Raw genomic sequence first — 16096 nt, 5'->3', positions numbered from 1 at the left:
TTTATCCCATGAATGAAACCAATCATCACGATATCTGTTCTCCATCCCGACATGCAGCACCCTGCAAGATACGATGATCCGGTCACCGGCCTTCAGCAATGGAATCTCCACGGCTACTGTCTCCTCATCGGATGGATACTCTGTCGAATGTCCATTGCTTCGACCCGGTGTATCCAAAACCAATACTTTCCTCCTCGGATCCAAGCCTCGTCATTGGAACGGGGAAGTGTGATATGCGCTAACCCCGATATAAATACCGCCCATCTAGAGGGGGATCAGTCATGCTGTGAACCTCGGAGGTGGGGAAGGACAGGAAAAAAAAGAAATAAGAAAAGAAAAGATGGATGAAGGCTTACTGTATCGTGGGTGCATTGTGTAGCCCGTTATCAATCCTAGGGCCAATGACCATGTAAGAGCTGTTCCCTGTGATAGGACCGAGGACTTGCAGTTGGTTTTGTTCGGTACCCCGTTGAGTGGAGGATGCGAAGTCTGTCTCGAGGGCCTAGCATTCTAGAGTGGATTTGTTATTTTGAGTATCGATCACGGTGACGTTGGAGTTTGTGGTGGGGGCCAGAGGAGCACCGGTGAGGAATCGGAAAGAGACCATGGTTGGTGTCGATGGATGGATAGATGAACAAGGATGGTGGTAGTGAGGGAGTTGAAGAAGCAACCTAGAGGAATCTATTGCAGCCGGAGAATTACGCCCTACGCAACTATTGTGAATCCGGTTTCTTGGTCCTGCAGAGGCGATCCCGGCTGGTCAGAAGTACGGTGGTATACATACTCTGTACGCATGTTGTCCAGGCTGTTGGCACTGAAAACTAGAAAGACCAATTACTGCCACCGAACTTGGGCTTAAGCATATCTATACCAATGATGATAGAGGATAGTATTCCAACTAATAATACCTCAGTCAGCGGATGATTTCGTTCCCTGGCTTCTCCAACCCTTCAAGTCCCTCGAGAATCCCATTACCTCCGTAGGGGCTTGAGACCGCTGCTTTGTTTCTCCTCGTGTTGCTCCATACTTCATGGAATTTGACACTCTCATCACTAGACGCCACGATGATGCATCCTTCCTCCATAGTACGCGAGCACCATAATCCTCCCTCCTTCGCCCGGGGTCGCATAGTTGCCCGTTGGCTGCTCCGCGGACAGTGTACACTTCGTCCTCTTCGGTTCAACCGGCCCTGCATTTTCGACGCCGAAAAGCCTTCGGGGCATTCGAACCCACTACCGGGATAAGTCGGGGGCCTGCCAGGATAGCTGACTGCGCAGAGGGCCCTCCCACAGTCGCCAAAGGAGTGGTTCTCTGGACCATCCCAGCTACTGCCATACGGGCCCCAGGGGACTGCAGCGATTTGTTCACAGCTTGGCCATGCAAAGACGGCAATTCGGAACGGATGCTCGGGCTGTGCAAATCCAAAAGTCGCCGCAATCTCTCGACGGGTCCTGCTCCAGATCAGGCTAGTCACCTGAGCATAGACACTAATCGTAGCTAGACATGCGCCAGAAGGAGTGTGGTAGAAATGGATGGCTCGATCATTCGAGCCACCGCCGGTAGCCAGGAGGGATGGCTGCCAGGGGGCAAACGCAATCGCCTTGACAGCCGCTGAATGGATCAATTTGTGCTTCTGCCGATTGGGCGGCACCAGCGTTGTGCGGTCGCCCCCAGAAACAAGGGAGCCGGTGAAGCTGAGGAGAGACGTTGACAAGGGCTCAGTGCGGTAACGGTTCCAGGACGGAAACAGGTGGCTGACGAAGCGATACCTGCCCAAAATCTGTCGACTGGTCCTTGCGGAGAATGAAGAAAACACATTTGTGCCTTGCGCGTCTGTTGACGGACAACAACCCTCGACGATCCCCAGCTCGTGTGCCGGAATGATCTCATGGAGTTCAAAGATTAGACATGCATTGTCATTACCTCCGGTTGCCATATAGTTCCCATCCGGTGACCAGGTGATGCCACAGACCTGCTGCGAATGAGCTGTTATTTTCGCAAGCAAGGTCATGCTCCCTTGCCAATCGTACTCGTTCCGGGTGCTTTCATCAGCCCATTCCACGGAATAATACCAGATAGTGCCAGAGTCATCGCCCACCGCGAGATCTTCCGTGTCTATCTCAACGTTCCCAAATCGCTCCGACAGTCTGCGTGACTTTGTCTGTTTGAAGGCCACGCATGTGATGGTCTCTGGGTGGCTAACCTCAAATCTAACCTCGGAGTCAAATGTACTCCATAGACATAATGTACCCGAATGTCGAGCAACGGCCAAAATACTCTTCCCACCGTTTTCCGATGAAAATGCTAAAGAAGTCACGTAGTTTGAAGAGTGTTGGTCACGAAGGGGTGGATATTGAACACCAAAAAGTTCAGACCAAAGGTAGACACGGTGGCCAAGGCCAACAGCGAGCACTCCGGCAGTGGGTGAATACGCCAATGTGGAGCAATAGAAATCATCACGAAGGAGAGGTGCATCGAGGATCCGGAACGGACGGGTCGGAACCATCCTTGTATGTTGTTCTCTTGACGCTTCTGTCGTCCCTGAATCCCCGATCTGTTAGCCTCCATCACAGCCTGGGGGCTTGATATACAATGCACACGCAAGCTTCGTATAGTGATGGGATACATGTTCGTGAGTGGTATTAAAACGGAGGAACTCCGTGTATATTCACATTCATCACAGATAGTACATGACCTGGTGGTACAAAATAGCTATCAATGTTTTTTTTTTTTTGTTGGGGGTAGTTATTCGGAACCTACAATTGTCCCTCTCAGCTTTCTTCCAAGCATTGTCTTTCCAAACCAACGGGGAGGAGCGCTCGTAATCACGAGTTGACGGATCGGGCGTCGACTCGAGCAAAGGCCAGCGCTTGCATTGTTTGAGTAATCTTGCTGCTGGGTCGATATCTAGTGCCAGGGCTACTCTTGACTCGTGTTTTTTTTGGTCCTCGGTGGAGGTGACTTGGGGTAAAAATTTCGCAGTGTACGTAGGAGCAGTTGTTCCGCTGGCAATGGGGGCCCCAGCATCGTCAATCACTGCCATGGGTCGCCGTCCGAGTGCAGCAGATGTTCCGCCGACATGCCATACAGCTCCATCGCTTATCTGCCTGGGGGAAACCCTGGACCTGTGGCTTCCAGATGCTGTAGTAGCCGAATCACTGACAAGATGGGGGCCATAATGAGTGCTATTGAAACGGCTGGAAACAACACGAAGGGTCCTTGTAAATCTCCTGATGCGACCCGGCATAAATGGGTCCTCCCTTGGTGAACGGTGCCGTAGAAACTTCTCATCCGGGGACAATTCTTGGGGACGCTTGCCAACACGGAAAAGTGTAGACGGCGAGTTGATAAATTCGCGATCGGGTATGAATCTGTCTAATAAGACAGGGCTCTTTGGATCCTCACCAATCGCGCCGGAGACTGTATATCTTCTCTCTCTGATTCGCCTTTTGGCATTTGAGGCAGGCAGAACAGGACGAACAAGGGGAGTTGGGGATGGTTGTGCGTCGCTATTGGTCGGTTCTTTATTGCTTGCTGCTGGGGCCACGAGAATGGATCCGAAGTCCTTCGCCTTGTCTATAGAAGGAAAGTATGTGCTTTGGCCATATTTGGAGGTTGACTCGGATCGTGAAAGGGGAGGCGGAGTAATAGCAAGATCGATCGAGGCCTCAGACTCGTCGTCTTGAGAAACGCTAGTCACGAGCTCAGGAGTTGGTAAGCTATCAGCTGAGGAGGAATCGGATCTCTGCAATCGATGGTATTTTGAGGATACCATCACTATAGTGGCAATTTCAAGCTCCTGGTGTTGAATGAGACAATGAATGTAGTAGTGTAACAAACAGAATCAATCTATGGTCAGCTCTGGAGTGTCCCAGAGGCAAAGAGAAGGAACATTAAATGCTAACTGATAAACGTCAGGCCTTAACGGGCCACAAGAGTAAAGCTACTGGAAACAACACGATGCATGGCTCAGCCCTGTGATCAATCTGGTGGACTGAAAGGGAAGAGAAAGTCGTGGTTGCAATGTATAGACTGGCTGCACGTGACAGTGCCCGATCTGGAAAGTGGCAGCGGCTTCAATTCAGTTTCACTTGCGGAGGCAACGAACGGTCTTTCCTGCGCTTCCACCGTCGAACCATTTGGGAGTCGCGAGAGTGGCGCGGCATCTCCACATTGAGCCGATATGAGTGTATCTTCTGTTCCGATCCCCTCGCGTATGCTCGACTCCCTAACTAACGGTTGGGTTGGTAGCATGGAATTCCCCGCTACAGCTCCAAAGAGCGCAACAAGGAATCTCACCAGCAAGAACTTCGTAAAATCGAAACTTATCGAGAGCTGGATCAATTAGTTCGTGGGAAGGTAAATCTCTCTCCGAAGGGGATTCAGTTGGTCTCAATTCTGACCGGGCCCAGATTGCGGAGCATGAGTATACCCTAGAAACGCTGCAGAAAATATCCGAATTACTTGGCAGGAACCCGGAGTACTATACCGTATGGAACTATCGACGTCAGGTTCTACGGCATGAATTCTCGCGAGCACTGTCCAATGACTCGGAGGAATCTGCGGCTGACCAGATAACTGCATGGATCAAGAAGGATTTGCAGTTCTTGATCCCGCTTTTGCGCAGCTTCCCCAAATGCTACTGGATCTGGAATTACCGCTTATGGCTTCTTGATGAAGCTAGGCGCCTGCTTCCGCTCCCAGTTGTCCGTAGACTATGGGAAGAAGAGCTTGCCCTGCTGGTAAAATGCTGAGTTTGGACAGCCGGAATTTCCATGGCTGGGGGTACCGGCATTTTGTGGTGGAAACTCTCGAGCATTTAACTTCGAAAGAGACTGGCAAGGCGAGCAGGACCCAAGAAGAGTTCGAGTATGCCAAGAAGATGATCGGTGCGAATCTTTCGAACTTCTCGGCGTGGCACTATCGAACGAAACTCATCCAGCGCTTATTAAACGAGCAATCGGCTACCGATGACGAGCGACGAAAGATGCTCGATGACGGTAACTATAACCACTACCCCCTCTTTTCCCCGTATATTATTGCGCGTTACGCAGTGTGGGAAACAAGAGTGATCTCTGACTTTCGAATGGCCTTGTAGAGCTCGAACTCATTCATCGCGCCCTGTGTGACCCGTACGACCAGTCTTTGTGGTTCTATCACCAAAATCTGATGTGCACTTTTGTCCCTACCCTTTGCGAGCAAACCATGGCTCCCAATCTAAGTAACCCTGAACGGCTGGACTATCTGCGACGGGAGATTGACAAGATTCAAGATATGCTGGATGGGGCGGAAGATTGCAAGTACATCTACCAAGCGTTGATTGACTGCACCCTGTTAGCGGCGAAGGTGGAGGGCAGCATGAGCAGTGGCGACCAGAAGAAGATCCTAGGCTGGTTGTCCGAACTGAAGCAGCTGGATCCGCTGCGACGTGGACGATGGTTAGATTTCGAACGATCCCTCTGCAGCTGAAGGGGCATCCCTTGCCTCGATGCATGTAGGTATTGACGATGGGACTGGACAGTGGATCTACGCCATCTACTTATATAGAAGTGATGTATAAAGATGACGACGATGACGAGGACTGGAGAAGGCGTGGATTCCAGCAAGGTATTTCTTCAATAGTTATGATTTACTGGAGAACCGTGGAAGGGGAATTGAATGTACAATCTGGCGGCGTTTCAGAATAACAAGTGGCCTCAGGAATGTCGATCCCGACCGGGGAATCAAGGCAACTTCTGTAGAATCCATCAGCGTCGTGCATTTATCTTCATCATCATCTATCTATGAAGCGACGAACTCCAACTTTTTTTTTTCTCAATAGTACGAAGTAAACCGCAAGTATATCCCGTCATCGTATTAGGACCCCCTAAACTCGGCAACGACCGCCAAGCTTTGGCTCCGCCATCTTTCTTGCTTTTCTCCTTCCAACGTTCCTTCGATCGTTTGTTTCTCTTTGGACCCTAATCTAGGTTGACTGAACGGCCGCTACAGGGACACTTGCAGACGGGCCTCTTTCTCTGGGCTGATTTGAAATTCTTTCACCCTTTCCTTTCCCCGTCTAGTCAGCCCATTCCACTGGTGGCCTTGGGCCCATTCCATCCAACCTCCCCCTTCAACCATCCATCCAGTCATCCTTAATCGCTCTACACCCTGGTGGCTGCTTCTGATTTATTATTTTTCTTTCCACCTTCCCCTTTGTCCTGACTATGGCCTACCTATTCTTGTAACCGCACGCTCTTGACTGAACTTGTGTGCCGTCTCCTGTGTTTTGATCTCCTGAACGAATTCCTGTTGGCGTTCCTGAACTCAATATTTGTCCGAACTGCCCCCTGGGGGTCAGATCCAACATGTCCTCTTCTAGACGAAATAGCAGAGACTACGAAGGGGTGAGAACCCACGGCTACTCGTGATTCTTAGCACTGTCTGACCGGACTTTGGGACTGTAGGATTCCTTCGATGATGCCCCCGAAGCGCCGAACACTCACAGCAGCCTCAATGTTTCCATCCCCCCAAGTTCCTCGACACGCTCCCTAACAGACAGCCCCCCAAGTGATTCAAATACTACGCCTCAACGGACGGAAGCTCCCCAATTTCCGTCGGACCCCGCGGAGAAGACGAAAAAGGGTGATAAGGATGACACCCACTCGGACAACCTGTCGCAAGTCGAAACTCCACGGAAAGAAAAGCCCCCGAAATCCCCTCTCCTGACGGCTCACCGTCTGTCCACCACGTCTCTCGATGATGTTAACTTGGCTGGTGGGGGCAAGGACGATGAATGGCATAAGGCCGAGGACTCGAGTCAGGGGCAGAAGTGTGGCTCTCCCCCTCCGCTTCCTTCTAGGGATTCGGCATCCTCCCAGAGCTCGCAACTTCAGGGATTGTCCGGTAGCCTTGCCCCTGTTACATGGGCCCCTCCTCCTGTAAACAAAAACCCAGCCCCAGCTCCACCACCCCCTATCACTCGGAAATTGACCGGTCCCTTTGCCTGGCTTACTCGGAGCTCGACAAGCAAGGAGATTAAATCTCCCCCAGAGACCGGCCGTCGGAACACAGCTGCTTCTGTGTCGACGATCTCCAGCAACCTGGAACTGCCGGGCCGATCACAAGATGGGGAAGATCTAGATGGTATCCGGAAGCCGAGACGTAACAGCTTGAAGGACCAGTTTAAGTTGCTCAGGATGCGGGAAGAAGGTCTGGCCTCGGAAGCCGATGAAGCAAGTGTCGCGTCGGGACGTGCGAGCATTAGTCACTCCTTGGGAGGTCCTCCCAGCATCCCGGAGGAAGGCGAGAATGGCTCAATAGGGGCTCCCCACGCTGTTCCTCCTGCCACCTCGCCGCCCAATGCGCCGTCCACGGTCAATCCCAATCTTCCGCCAGGAACCGTATCAGGCTTCTCGGCCTCGGCAATCGATGCATCTGCCCCCGTCGACTGGGAACTCTGGCAGCAGCTAGTCAACAACGGCCCACAGGCATTGAAAGGGGCCAACTCGGAAGAGTTGAACGCGGCCATCAAACGAGGAATTCCACAAACGATTCGGGGGGTGATCTGGCAAATACTAGCTGACAGTAAACCTGCTGAGGTCGAGGACATCTATAGGGAACTCGTCGCCCGTGGCACAGATAAGGAAAAACTACGGGCTTCAAATGGTACCGTTAATGGAACCGTGGAGAAGGACTCGGCGGCCTCCTCGTCCCGCTCGTCCATGCGCTCGGAGCACTCCGTCTCTGTAAGCCATTCAAACGCAGGGTCCTCCCCGAGTCCTTCTCAAGAGCTGGACCCCGAGAAATTAACGAAGGAACAAGCAGCCGGGGAGACAGCCCGCAAGAAGAAGGCGAAGGAAGATGCTGTGGCCCTACAGAAATTGGAGAAGACCATCCGTCGGGACTTGGGGGCTCGGACCAGTTACTCCCGCTACTTCGTATCCCAGGGGAATCAAGAAGGCCTCTTTGGATTGTGCAAATCGTATGCCCTGTACGACGAGGCGGTGGGATATGCTCAAGGAATGAACTTTATTGCCATGCCATTGTTGTTCAACCTGGATGAGGTGGAGGCGTTCGCGCTCTTGGTGAAGTTGATGAACCAATATGGGCTGCGAGAGATGTTTACCCAGGAGATGCCTGGACTCCACCGCAGCCTCTATCTCTTCGAACGCTTTCTAGAGGATATGGAACCGGCACTTTGCTGTCACCTTCGCCGGCGAGGGGTTAATCCACAGCTGTACGCCACGCAGTGGTTCCTTACTCTTTTCGCGTACCGCTTCCCCTTGCAGTTGGTCCTTCGCATCTACGATCTCATTTTTGAGGAGGGACTGCAGAGCACTATTCTGAAGTTCGCCCTCGCGATTATGCGCAGGAACGCGGAGACGCTGCTGGAGATGAAAGATATGACCCCGTTGACGACCTTCCTCAAAGAGCGCTTATTCGACGTGTACATTGACAAACAACCCTCGCCATCCTCAATCCTCGAATCCGGGTTTTTTGGCAGTTCGGGAGCCGCCGATAAAGAGATCTACCGGGCGGATATCCTCGTTCAAGATGCCTGTGCTGTGATCCTCGAGCCGGCGGCAATCAATGCGTACACGGTGGAATGGGAAGAGAAGGAGCGGACTGAGAAGGAGCGCGAAGTCGAGCTCGAAGGGTTGAGACACACCGTGTCCGTCCAGGGTGCTCGTATCCGTCTCCTAGAAGAGCAGGCCGAGGCATCCGACAAGGAACACGTGCAACTGGCATCGGAGCTTGTCCACCTCAAAGTGGAGAATGAAGAATTGACCGATCTGAATGATGCGATGAAAATGCAGGTCAAAGAGCTCAAGATTGTGGTGGATAAGCAACCGGCCGAGGTTGAAGAGAAGCTCCAGACCGAGATGGATCGGATCATGAAGCGCAACGTGGAAGTCCAGAACGAAAACCGTTCAATGGTGGAGCAAATGGCCGAGATGGAACGGGAGCTTGTGGAAGCGAAGATGAAATGGGCGGAGGTAAGAACCCCCTTTGGGATAGTCATGCTGAAGGCCATTGCCCACTGACGTGAAACGCGACAGATCAATGATAACTACGAAAATCTGAAACAGAAATGGAGCGATCTCCGCAAAGCCCTTGACTGAGAGGCAAGCTTTGCTTTTGTACATTTTTGGCCGGCGATACCGGCGCCATTCCATCTTCGAACTTGGACCTTGCGACTTTGGATTTTGTGTACATTTAACAGGTCTGGGAATCTGTTCAGTTCACGGCAACTCCGGGCGAGGACAATGCTGTCATTGTATCATCACTTATATCCCTTCCAATTCCTCTTTGACACTGCGTGAGCAATTCACAGTTATGATCCGGCATCGTACGAAGTGTTTCCGATATGTGTTGGCACGCCACTGACTGCTGTTGTCTTATTCCGCATTTACTGGCGACCGCACGAGCGGTCTTTCGGGTTGTGGTCTTTTTCTTTATAACCACTCCACGGTGGACACATTCGATGTATGCAGTGTATATCATGAAATAGATCTTATCCAGAATAGTGTTTGATTCTATCGGCATAAAGGAGTAGATTCGACTGTCCACCTCCCATAAACAAGAAGAATATTAAAGGATATTCTCGAAAAACGTCGTCACCGCATCCTCCTTGGCCGGCCCCGCCACCGCCTTCAACGCCTTATGTGCCTCACACTGCTCATCATAGTATTGCATATCCTCCAGCGACGCGAACGTCGCCTTGACAGAGACATTGAATCCCTTATTCCGAGGATCTGGAACGGACAGTCCGACAGCGAGTTGGATAATATAAGGCTTTCCATCCTAGATTGTTGTACGTGTACCTATTAGCATTGGCTCACATTCCGATGGACGATATGACGCCATAAATAATCCTCGAAGCGAGCGAAGGCATAAAATGAAATACAAATATGTGAGAGAGAAAGAGAGGAAGAGAGAGATACCTTAACCGCCGTCTTCGCTAGTACTTTGTATTGTTCAAGGACGCGTTTCCGGTCCCCTTCGTTGGGGATCTTGAAGATAGTGATACGCTCGATGGGGGCCATTTCTTTCTTTTCCTTTCGTGTAGCTTGATTGATTTAGGTGTCGAGTCTGGATATAGAAACCAATCTGGATACGGATACTGATAGTATGAAAGATAAATATATAGGGTATATGTAGAAAAGGAACGAAATGTATGATGGAGATTGGAGTTGATAAATCCTATCGGTTGGAGACGGCATACGATCTGATTAATTCCCGTTTCAAGATGTGTGATGGATGGATATATGCGGGGTTGAGGGAACAAAGATTCGATTCGCTCTATAAAATGTTTCGTACAACTCTGGAATAAGTTCCGGTGGTCGGAACATTTGGTTTTGGTAACGAATCCTATTCGTGCATTATGGATTACTAGATTCATTATTCGATAGGATTGACTTGTGTCTTCTATTCTGAATGAATGCTCTTGTCGGATCTGCTTCTGACTGCGGAATTCAGTCGGGATATTTCCGCTCGTCTGCTATCCTCCGTTCGATTGTCTGTCATGCGTCATATTCTACATAACTCATATTCAATAAGAATTTAATGATATTGATACATCTGATAAACTCTCCCATTGAGCTGGATCGCTCTCCAATGCTTCAAGCAGACATTTGAACGCCCCAAACCGGTTGAAATTGTTCCACCGGATGACTTCGATAAACACTCTGGCTGATCTAGAACGTGAAGTTGATATTATCCCTTTTATCAAAGTCCAAGACCTTGGAACACCTTGAATGTATCGATGTCATCCTCGACATATAGGCCTACCGCAGATACACGCTTGTGCAAGTCGGTGTAGCATTCGCCTGGTCGTAGTGTGCATACTCTTCTGTGTCTTCCTATCCACCGCTGGCTCATTCATGGGCATTCATCACGTCGTCTGGAGAAGCCATCACAATGGATCGCATGGCCGAATAATCGTCACACAAGCTTTTCATCCACGGATCAATACCGATGGAAATTCGAGCATTCTTCCAGATCAGCTGGCAGCAGATAACATCCAACCAGCTGGGAATAATAATCATCAACGAAGGCACCTTTCTTCCTGAATTTTGACAGTCTTGACCATATTCCCCGTAAACCCTTAGCCGAACGCGGGGAGGGCAGGTATTCTCCCACTGTCATCACACGCCCACTCTCAATAGGTTTTACCTTGGTTGAGCACCTCACAGTTGTAACCTCATTCCCAACCACTCAACTATCATTGACCGGTTCAGGGCGACTCTTGAAGAGCAGTTTATACTTCACGATCTCGACGATTTCAAGCTCATCGCCGTCGGTGGTATCCTGTCGCTTCTGAACCACAGCAAGTGGTTGAGCCAACTTCTTCACTTCACCCGTCATACGTTGGTATCTGCCAACGTATAGATAGACTCGTTTCATCCATGTTGTATCATCCGCACGCGTAGTTTGCGGCGAGTAGTCCGGAAACATAAGCTTGCCAATTGGAGTCTCGAATGCGGTGGATGCTGAGGATTCGTAGGGATTGCTGGTTAATTCTGCCGGGCGAGACTCATCCCCTTGGTCTTCTTGAGATGGTACGTTGATTGTGCCCTGCAGCTCGAGGAGCGCGAGGCCGGAAGGCGTCTGGAGTAGCTGAGGGAGGGGATTGGCGGGGGACGAAGTGGAAATGGGCGAGGACACGCGCGGATGGAGGGCGATCGAAGGCATAGTGTCCCGATGTGCGCGGCAAGATGGATGATGGAAGTGTCTTGAGGCCAAGAGATACAGTTTGCGACTTTCAGTTGGATTGAGAGTAGGGTAGAATGTCCAGTAGTACTAGGAAAGAATTGTCGACGCGGAGAGTTTGGATGGCAAATGTTAGCGTGTTTTGCGCAGGGATCCCCACATGATCGATCTATACATAAACGTTCGCAACCATGGTGGCTCTTACACTAGATGTGGAATTGGTTTGCTTTGCTACTGATAATGAAAATAGGTGCAGGATATTTAATAGGCAACCTTAGAAATACATTCACCGTAGTCTACTACTAGCCTTCAGCAAGGTTGTATGGAAGTGCAAAAAAGTTATGAAGCCTAAGGGCATGCTGCGCTATCATCTCCGTTGAATACATGTATTTACTACCAGACTCAATAATAGGGACACAACAATGCTGGAATATCCTAGCATTTTTTGACTGCCAGAAGTCTAGGCGCTCCAAGGGAAAAGCAGTTAGTCCATCTCTTGCAGCACAGTGACAGACTTGCTGGAATATATTTGGGCTATACCAAAGAGTCATGGAGTCATATACCAAAGACGATTCTCAAGACCCTGATGGGAATTTGAGCAGACATTTCCTATCAAGATGTCGCATGGCACATCAAGAATATGGCGCTCGGATGAGACCAAAGAGTTCGATACCTACCGGAGAATTCGAGGCCAAGATGTTTACATGGGTCCATTGTCGCCCATTTTGCCAACAACTTGGGCAACGTGGCTCGCACGTCGATTGGGCACGACCGAAAAATTCCATCTTGACGCTTCGCAGAAGCTCTACCACATGTGAGCCGAAACGTATAAGAAGAACAAAGGGCCCTTCAATCTGGCGTTCGCTGGGAAAAAGTTCAACGATAATCGACCGTACGTGCTCTCAATGGAGTCAACCTGGGTCCCATATTCCGACTCCGAACAAGCTAGACACAAAGCTCCTTGGCCAACCAACAGTGAATTGAAACACCAGGGCATGTACAGAGTTCGATCTGGGGAGCATCGTATTGTTCCTCGCCCCCATGTGCCAGGAGATCCCTCGATTCATTGGCAAGAGAGATTATTGATTTTTCCTTTCAAATCGATCAGGTCAGAGACTTAATCGCGGGAAGCGATGACGTCGAGCAGATAGAGGGCGGAAGGATTTCCTTGGAGTCGAGTTGCTGAAGGAATTGGATCGATAGAGAAGGTTGGTTTTTTATTGGCATTGGAAAGACGGGTCAAGATAGTTCACGGAAAAGGAGAGAGTAGGCTTCATGGCAGACAGACTTTTGACAACATGCCTGGGATATAGTTGCAGACTAGGAGCGCTGCACAGGAATTCCACAAATCACCGCTCATGGATATTGATCTCACCATCTTTCTTGATGCTATGATAGAGTGAGAATACTGTATCTGGCAGTTGCTGTAGCGAAGTCGATAATCTGGCAGAAGCAAGGAAACCAGGAGGTACTTTCTCTCTGTTTTTATTTGTTCTTGTAGCAGGCATTTTCGAGATTGCGGAGTCCTTGAATGGCCTCGTTTACTACCTCTTGTCCGGATGTCCTTGCAGGACCCTGCATTTTCCCATATCGCAGGTCACTCATCTCTCCGACTGTAGAGCTAAGCTCGGATAGACAATTGCTCGACTCTTTGTCCACCTCCTCAATGTCCTGCTCAAGGCGAGCGCAAGCTGCCTCCATTGCAGAAAGAAGGCTGGACACCGAATGGTACTCACTGGGCGAAGCGGTAGTCGGCTGCCCGAATAATTGGACATCAAGGTCCATTTCCCGCTGATCGTTTACACTCATACCATCAACACCGGTCTCCATAACGGATCTGCGAAGCTCTGCTTTTTGGATCTCCCCTTGGTGGATTTCTTTGTCAATATTACTATTGACTAAATCCATGTCTTGCTCACGAAGCTGCTGCAACTCACGGTAGAGAACCCTGACATGCGGATGAGACCGCAACCGTTTGGGGAAAAGCTCTGTAAATTTCTGCAGCGAGATGGCGGTTGGCAAAGAAGCAGGTGACAGAAGGAAATTATTCAGAATCGATGCTTCTGAAGGAGGCATGATGATGGATGGTGTGAGAAATCTGTCTAAGGCTGAAAATGCCGAAGGTGGTTCGATACTTTAGAGAAAGATATTCTTTCGTTTTAGATTGTTTAGGGTTTCCGCCAATGGTCCCTTTTTTTTTTTTTTTTTTTTTTTTTTTTTTTTTTTTTTTTTTTTTTGGACTGACTTGTGTCACTCTCAATGAAGTCGAATGATTGTGATCAATAGCTCCACCACTGTAGGGGGTCGAATCAATGGGCTTTTGAGGGGCTTTATCCAAAGACCATTGAACGACTAGATCCAATAAGAGGATTGTTTCAAAGACAATCAGATCGCCGTGGTTGGAAGCCAGGCACAGTGTCTTGGGGACAATCTAGGAGAGAAGAAGAGAATGATGAGGGAGCCGCCATTTCCATTTAGCCTCTTTGGAAGCGCGCGTCGCTTCCGCTTTCTCTGCTTTCCCTCTCCACGCGCCATCGACATAATACTCCGAATCATCGACCAGCTTCGTCTTTGCTCTTCTACACTCTATCTTAGTCCGTCTCACATTTGTGAATTGGCTCACCGTGCTTTCCAAAGCCCCCGTGAACGGCAAGTTTCATTATTGCCTTTCTGCCAGCCAGTTTCGTTACTAAGAGGGACCATTGCCTTGATTGGAACAGCTACGATTCTGATATACAAGGTGACAGAGTACTCTAGTCCTGGTTCAAAGCCGTCGGCCTTGCAGGTTATCTCCTCTGTGTCTGGTGCAGCCTCTTTGGTTGCCTCTGCTCTGAAGCTGAAGCTTCCTCGATCGAGTATTCCAGCTGCCACGGCTGCGGTGTGGCCTCTACCTCTTCTGCCAGAATCTAGGTGGTTGAGAACATTACCTCCTACATAGTCTGCTCCTGCGTTTCTTGTCAACTGAGCTTATTTCCATCTTCAAAATGGCTCCAGCAGGCCAAATGACATATCAGAAAGACGAAAGAGTTCTCTGTTTTCACCATGAGATCTTGTATGAGGCCAAGATCCTTGAAGTCAGACATACCGACCCGGACGATCGCAAGAGCCCTTCTGAGTATCTAGTCCACTACAAGGGCTGGAAAAATACGTAAGTGTGAATTCTAATGTTTATTTTGGGCATGCCTCTCCGACTGTTGTGCCTTGTACCCCAGGCTGGCATAGAACAAGAAGGACGGCAGCTATTGTCTGTGATATCCTGCCTACGTGGACGTAGCTGGCTAACCCTACATTTTCGGGAATCGAATTAGCTGGGATGACTGGGTCCCCCAAGATCGTCTTCGTAAATTTACAGAGGAAAACAGGGAGCTGGCGACCACTCTTCGCCGGGAGGCAGAGGCCGCTAGTCGCCAGAGAAACACCAAATCCTCCACCATAAAGAAACGAGGCGGTTCCGATCGCAGCTCCGCCCGGGGAAGCGAGGAACGTCAAATGTCAGTCCCTGGCCGCGGCACCAAGAGAGCTAGGGACAATGATATCGAAAAAGTAAGCTCGCTTGAAAAATTCTGTTATTGGTATTTGGTGTTTGGTCGCCGTCATCCTGACGATGGCTGAGCGCAGCAATTGGCATACGTAAGGTAAACTTGAACCAGAATACACTAACCGGGGATTTTAGGAGGACAATTTCTATGTGCGGCCGTCCGTGAGGATTGTTATGCCCGACAACTTGAAGTCGCTCCTTGTTGATGACTGGGAAAATGTTACCAAGAACCAGCAAGTCGTGGCGTTGCCCGCGAAGTCTTCCGTCAATCAGATCTTTGAGGACTATACGAACGAGGAAAAGCCCAAGCGGACGACGTCGGCTGACCTCGATGTTCTCGAGGAGGTGGTTATGGGAATCAAGGAATATTTTGATAAGGCTCTTGACAAGATTCTTCTCTACCGGTTCGAACGCGAACAGTACCGTGTCCTCCGCAAGAAATGGGAGGCAGGATCGGGAGACTTCGCCGACAAAGGACCTCTCGATATCTATGGCGCAGAACATCTTACTCGGTTGTTTGGTACGCTTTCTTCCACATGTCTCTGCCATCTTTTGCGCTCGACAGTCGCTAATTAAATGTAGCTACGATGCCTGAGCTGCTGGCACAGACAAACATGGACCTGCAGTCCACCAACCGACTTCGTGAGGAACTTTCTAAATTTACTCTGTGGCTGAGTAAAAATTCCAGCAAATATTTTGCGACTCGCTATTTGACTGCGAGCAATGAGTATGTCGAAAAGTCCAGGGGTGTCCCCAACCCGAATCCTGGAACTGCTACTTCGCGCCTTGTTTGAACTGATATAGTTGGCCATGATGGCGGTTCATCGTGACCAAGGTGCCTTTCCTGGAGGCCCCCCCCCCCTT

General features: G+C 50.0%; 7 protein-coding genes across 7 annotated transcripts; 3 read left to right on the top strand and 4 right to left on the bottom strand.

Moving 5' to 3' along the window:
• Nucleotides 1–913: 913 nt before the first annotated feature.
• On the bottom strand, nt 914–3775 carry ATNIH1004_004655 (WD40 repeat domain-containing protein; the record flags this gene model as incomplete). Its single annotated transcript, XM_033569325.1, has 2 exons — nt 914–2541; nt 2761–3775. The coding sequence occupies 2 exons, from the start codon at nt 3773–3775 to the stop codon at nt 914–916; spliced, it is 2643 nt and encodes an 880-aa protein (XP_033428131.1).
• A 408-nt stretch (nt 3776–4183) lies between these two features.
• On the top strand, nt 4184–5469 carry BET4 (Rab geranylgeranyltransferase BET4; the record flags this gene model as incomplete). The annotated part of the gene is made up of 5 exons (XM_033569324.1): nt 4184–4189; nt 4252–4359; nt 4413–4742; nt 4817–5000; nt 5099–5469. 5 exons carry the CDS (start codon nt 4184–4186, stop codon nt 5467–5469), a joined length of 999 nt encoding a protein of 332 aa, XP_033428130.1.
• Nucleotides 5470–6347: 878 nt separating this feature from the next.
• On the top strand, nt 6348–9104 carry GYP5 (putative GTPase activating protein (Gyp5); the record flags this gene model as incomplete). Its single annotated transcript, XM_033569323.1, has 3 exons — nt 6348–6386; nt 6447–8978; nt 9042–9104. The coding sequence occupies 3 exons, from the start codon at nt 6348–6350 to the stop codon at nt 9102–9104; spliced, it is 2634 nt and encodes an 877-aa protein (XP_033428129.1).
• Nucleotides 9105–9573: 469 nt separating this feature from the next.
• On the bottom strand, nt 9574–10028 carry ATNIH1004_004652 (Dabb family protein; the record flags this gene model as incomplete). The annotated part of the gene is made up of 2 exons (XM_033569322.1): nt 9574–9786; nt 9927–10028. 2 exons carry the CDS (start codon nt 10026–10028, stop codon nt 9574–9576), a joined length of 315 nt encoding a protein of 104 aa, XP_033428128.1.
• A 1171-nt stretch (nt 10029–11199) lies between these two features.
• Nucleotides 11200–11676, bottom strand: ATNIH1004_004651 (Ctf8 family protein; the record flags this gene model as incomplete). Its single annotated transcript, XM_033569321.1, has 1 exon — nt 11200–11676. The coding sequence occupies one exon, from the start codon at nt 11674–11676 to the stop codon at nt 11200–11202; it is 477 nt and encodes a 158-aa protein (XP_033428127.1).
• Nucleotides 11677–13179: 1503 nt separating this feature from the next.
• ATNIH1004_004650 (Cnl2/NKP2 family protein) lies at nt 13180–13770 on the bottom strand (the record flags this gene model as incomplete). Its single annotated transcript, XM_033569320.1, has 1 exon — nt 13180–13770. The coding sequence occupies one exon, from the start codon at nt 13768–13770 to the stop codon at nt 13180–13182; it is 591 nt and encodes a 196-aa protein (XP_033428126.1).
• A 908-nt stretch (nt 13771–14678) lies between these two features.
• Nucleotides 14679–16026, top strand: EAF3 (MRG family protein; the record flags this gene model as incomplete). Its single annotated transcript, XM_033569319.1, has 4 exons — nt 14679–14842; nt 15003–15237; nt 15368–15752; nt 15815–16026. 4 exons carry the CDS (start codon nt 14679–14681, stop codon nt 16024–16026), a joined length of 996 nt encoding a protein of 331 aa, XP_033428125.1.
• Nucleotides 16027–16096: the final 70 nt, after the last annotated feature.

Source organism: Aspergillus tanneri (assembly GCF_003426965.1).
Source record: "Aspergillus tanneri strain NIH1004 chromosome Unknown AapTan_3_pilon_pilon_pilon, whole genome shotgun sequence".
NCBI lineage: Eukaryota > Fungi > Ascomycota > Eurotiomycetes > Eurotiales > Aspergillaceae > Aspergillus > Aspergillus tanneri.
This window is presented reverse-complemented; position numbering and strand designations above follow the sequence as displayed.